The sequence below is a fragment of the Xiphophorus hellerii genome, chromosome 3 (genome assembly GCF_003331165.1).
Source record: "Xiphophorus hellerii strain 12219 chromosome 3, Xiphophorus_hellerii-4.1, whole genome shotgun sequence".
Taxonomy (NCBI): domain Eukaryota; kingdom Metazoa; phylum Chordata; class Actinopteri; order Cyprinodontiformes; family Poeciliidae; genus Xiphophorus; species Xiphophorus hellerii.
This window is the reverse complement of record NC_045674.1, coordinates 19576143-19581313: the sequence shown is the minus strand read 5'-3', so window position 1 is coordinate 19581313 and position 5171 is coordinate 19576143. Positions and strand designations below refer to the sequence as shown.

General features: G+C 37.1%; 1 protein-coding gene across 2 annotated transcripts; it reads right to left on the bottom strand.

Moving 5' to 3' along the window:
* Positions 1 to 363: 363 nt before the first annotated feature.
* Positions 364 to 5071, bottom strand: LOC116717300 (zinc finger protein 836). Of its 2 annotated transcripts, XM_032558569.1 has the most exons (3): positions 5026 to 5071; positions 4889 to 4922; positions 364 to 2216 (listed from the first exon to the last, which is right to left on the bottom strand). In XM_032558569.1, the coding sequence occupies exon 3, from the start codon at positions 1787 to 1789 to the stop codon at positions 629 to 631; it is 1161 nt and encodes a 386-aa protein (XP_032414460.1). In that variant the 5' UTR covers positions 1790 to 2216; positions 4889 to 4922; positions 5026 to 5071; the 3' UTR covers positions 364 to 628. The 2 variants fall into 2 exon arrangements, with proteins under 2 accessions (XP_032414460.1, XP_032414459.1); XM_032558568.1 differs by lacking the exons at positions 4889 to 4922; positions 5026 to 5071 and adding an exon at positions 4346 to 4654.
* Between the last annotated feature and the right edge of the window lie 100 nt (positions 5072 to 5171).

Genomic DNA, 5171 nt, shown 5'->3' with positions numbered 1-5171 from the left:
CTTTTTTTTAAGTCATAGTACTTTATAACAGATTAGAGATTGTTATGATTTGCTAATCCACTTTACAAGTTATTCAATATTGTAACTATCTGAAAAATTCTACTTATACAAAACAAAAACAATTATCAACCTGCTTTTCTTCAGTATTAATTCTTACTAAAGTATAAACTGGATGTGTTATTGACATACTTAAATAACAAAAAGTTAAGTGTTTCACGGGGGAACTTGATTTAACTCAGTTTACTTTGAACTATTTGGATGTGAAGAAAAGTAAATAAAAAGTATGCTGCATTTTTCCTAATGCATAAATGCGTTAAACAAGTGTAAATATTAGATAAAAATAACAAAAAAAAATAGAAGGTGTGGAGTTTAAAGAGAGTGTTTATTATGAACAGGAAACAAAATCCAAACCTGCATGGCATAGTGTTTGAAAGTGTGTGAGAACAGCAGAGAAATCAGGCTCATATTTAATTTCTGTAACCTGAAGATTTTATATTCTAAATTTGGAGAAATAAATGAACAAATGTGTATTTAGTATTTTCAATTGAAAATCTAAACTGCTATAGGTTTTTGGTTTTTCATCACTGGTTTCCAATTAAACCAAAACATGCACAGACCTTGCACTTCTTCAAAGGTTTTTCCTTTTAGTTCGGTTTTTAAGTTGGTGCCATATGTAGGCCGAAGGCCTTAAAAACACCAGTCCACAGTCACACATCAAGGGCATCCTGCACTTTTTATTCTCACTTTCTTTCACTGTCCGTCCACGTTGATTTCCTCTCCATGGTTTTCCGTTTATGTGGCGCGTTAGAAGTTTTGCTCCAGAGAAAGTGTCGCCGCAGCCGACGCAGATGTAGCTCAAGGCCTCAGCGTGCTGAACGCAGTGTCGCAGGAGGTGCAGCTGGTGCCTGAACGCGCGGCCACACTGGCAGAGGTAGGAGCGCTGGCCTCGATGGAGGTAGCGGTGGCTGATGGCGAAGGAGGGTTGTCGGAAGACGGCACCACACTGCCTGCAGTGGCAGGGTGTTTTAGAGCGCCATCCTGTGTTCATCCGCTTCATCAGAGCCCACTCTTGGCTCTCGTTCTCAAACAGGGCTAGAATGGAGAGCGTTGAAGAAGCTACTGCCTCGGAGCCCTGAGTGACTGGAGTTGGGGTGGCGGGATCTACATGAGCCTGACCAACACATAGATTCCTCTTAGCAGCCTGGGTTTGGACGCTTGTGGCTCCTGCCAACAAAGATGAATCAGCAACGATGTACTGTTTGGTGCTGATTTCAGATGAGTGAACGTTGGTCAGATGGATTGACAAAGCTTTATCAGACGAGAAAAAGGATTTGCATATTTTGCATGCTTTCGGCATCGACTCGGAGCAGAAGAGCACCAAAGTGGATTTGACTCCCCTGGGACACGGGTGGCGACTGAATGAGTTCTTGGTGGGGAGAACCTGACCACAGCTGTGACACAAATACAGAGGCATGTGATGTTCCTGTAGAGCGTCCTTAGTAAAAAAGTAGTGCTTGCACAAAACACACTGAAACTTGTCCTTCACCCCACGGCAGTAAAGCAAATGGCGCTTCACCGATCTGAAAGGTCCCCGACCACACTTGCTGCAGGTTTCTCCATTTTTGATGGGGGGAGGTAGAGCAGTTTCCTCAGAATCAGAGTTTTCAGAGGTTTCACAAGAATCTGACGTCTTCTCATCAGAGTCACTTTGGGTGACACTCTCCTCATCATCTTCACCGACTTCATATTCCACAGTGTATTCAGATGCCTTGCGATACATCTCCAACATTTGATAAGTACTTAAGATTTGATACTGAGCAATAGCGACCAGATTCTGTGCTTTGTTGCACAACGATATGACTAGAAATGCTCCAACATAAGAGGACACAATTTAGAAATGAGAAAAAGACTGCAGTGTGGCTCTTTGCATGCCCCCAAAGTCCTCAGTAGGTAGAAAAAGATTGATGGGACAACAGTCATATGGCTGCATTATCCAGCGACATGGTGTGAGTCTTCAAGCAATGAAAAAATTTCTCCACATCTGGCAGAAGATTTGGATTTTGTTGATAGTGCAACATCAAGCTGCAGATTTGTTTAGCCACTTGCCAAACATTTGGTGTCTGAGTGTTCACGATTCACCTGCGATTATGTAGATTTCCCCACTGCTCATCAGCGGCATCAGACACAGGAAGCTGCCCAGGCCAACCTCTGGCTCCCTGGAAATTAAGTAGAGAAGATGTAATCAGTTCTAATTATAAGTTGAACTTGTCTAGGATAATACATGTGTACCTCAAAAATTACATTATGCAAAAATTATTTTATCTAAGTGATACAATTTTAAAAAATATTTGACAGATTTATTGCACACATAACAATATATTTCAATTATTTCTGTTAATTCCCAAATATTTTTTTTTAATGTACACACAACTATAGAAGAGTATTATTATGACAATCTTAACAACTTTGTGAAAAACCTCCAGCCACCTGCGCATGGCAGCCTTGGGAAGCATGGTAAAGTTATTGCTAGAGAGTCTGATTATTCACAGTGTGCTGTATCCAAGCACAAGTCTGTCACAATAACTAATTTTGCTAAACTATAAATTGTCCCAGAAGTTATTGCGATAAATGATAAAATTGTTGTTTTGAGACCATTTTCAAGTATTATGATGACAATGGCATAATAATGCAAAAAGTCATTTGAAAAAATCAATAAACTTTAAATTGTAATGAACATTAAACACTGAAACTGGTGGACATTTTAAATATCCAAAATAAATAAACAAAACAATAGAAACAACAAATAATATGAATGTTAAAGTTTTTCTAAACAAATCCTTCAACATTAGGGCTAGTTGAGACCAATGCACCAGACTGGAGAGGTTTGTCATACAATTTTGGTAAAAACAGAGAGAGAGAGAGAAAAGAAAAACGATAAATCATGCAAATGGAAATGATTGAGCTTGTTTTGATTTATCGTGCAATTAATTGATTTATTGCTTATTGCGAAAGGCCCATCCAAGCATAATATTGAAAATTTGAGTGGAAGGAAAGTTGTGGAAAGTAATGAGCAATAAGTAAAACATCAGTGTTGAAAGGATTGTGAAGCAATGGCTATTCAAGTGTTAAGAGCGGAGATTCACAAAGACTGTGGCAGCAGTTAGTGCTTCAACTGCTACCCACAGGACAAAGTCTACAACTTTACATTCCTTGTATTAAACCATTCTGGAATCAGAAACAACCATTCCATCATATCAAGATACTAGAATCTGGAGGAAATGTGGAGAAGCACAAAATCTGCTTATGGTCAAGTGCGACGTTTTAACAGGGAATGATTATTTGGAGGCAATGCCATCTGTGGATTTTAGTCCATTGTGTTTTATCAAGTCCAAAGTCCTTTCAGCCATCTACAAGAAACATTTACATTTCATCTAGAGCTTTATAAAGATACTGATTTTATTTCCCAACAGTACTTGGTACCTGTTCACACCCCTTAAAGTACCAAGTATTTAAAAATCAGGGAATTGCAGTGCATGATTGTCTAGCCAACTTACAGAGGAGGAAGATGAAAGTCATCAGACAAGCTAAAAGCTGCAATTAAAGTAACCTGAAAAGCCATGCTACATTGATGCAGTAAGTACTGTAAAATTAGGCCAAAACATGTATTATTTGATTAGAATGTGTATATATTTTTTAATAAATGTATTATTGGTCTTGCATAATATTCCAATTTTCTGCAAAAATGAAATTTTGGTTTTCATTTGTTGTAAATAATTATCTAAATGAACAGGACTAAATGGTTTAAATATATCACTCTTTTTGTAATATACATGTTGTTTGTTCGTATCATTTGTCTTAATTTTGCTAAATAGCATTTGAACGTCTCACTCTCTCGCTTTCTTAATATGTAATACGCAAGAGTACATTTTCACCATTACGAATCTAATTTTATCTCATTATATATAGCAGTTTTGTTCATGTCCAAGCTAAGTTTGGTTTAAACATTAAAACTTACCATTTACGAGTTAACTTTTCATGTGTGTGTACCCTTATAGCGTGGTTAGCGTCTACTTAATACGGATTTTTCACACTTTCTGTCTATATGCTTTTAAAGCGACACACCTTCCTTCCTAAGAATCTGATATCTGGTGTCTATCAATTTACAAATGACTAAATAATGATAAAAAAAGACCGACACGTACAATGTCAACACTAATTGTCCACGATTTTCCCTCAGGCACGTGTAAATACTAAACCGAATGTTAAAAAGTATTCCTAGTTACAGCAAAGTTATTGGGTAAATCCGCAGTATACCTAACTACCTGCACAGTTGCTGTGTACTTACCAACGGTTTTCTCTTGGTCAAGGGTGAGCACATAAAATATAATTCCTCACATGAGGTAGATTTAAATAACACACATTTCACACTTTGAAAAAGACATTTTTGGCGTGCGTCAGAAGTTGTGGTTTAAGTAATATTGTAAGCATTGAACTTCACATAAAAACGGATAATAAATATATATATATATTTTAAAAAACTCAAGATATTTTCAAACTGGGGGGAATTTCTTGATGGCGTCCGAGAACATACCGGTTCCACCCACATCCTGTTTAGACCGGAAGAGGATATCGTACAACTACCATAATGCATAATTATGCTCATATTAGCGTTTCTACTTGAAATCTGACTTTACAATGAATTCAGCCGCCATTAAAATTTACAGTTTTGTCACATGACTTTAATATGCTTCAGTGTATTTTGTTGAGATTTGTGTGATAGGCCAACATTTAAAACAGTGCATTATTTTGAAGTGGAAGGGGAAGGTACAATGTTTCAAAAGTATTTCCAAATGAAAATCCGAAAATAGAGAAAAGTATTTGTACTTACCCCGTGAGTAAATTCTTTGCAGAACCAGTGGTTGCTGCAAATACAGAAGCAAGTCTATTAACAAACGTTACAAATAAAATAACGAATATATATATGTTAATATATATATTGGCAAGATGAGAACACTAAGAACATACCCGAACAAAACAGATGTGTCGCGATTCATTGTGAGCGGAACTAATTATAAAATGCACATTTTAATACGAGCTTGTTTGGTAGACGGAAAAGGCTGTTTGTTTAATTGAAAAAGGATTTCCACGCGAGCGGAGTTATACGGTTCTTA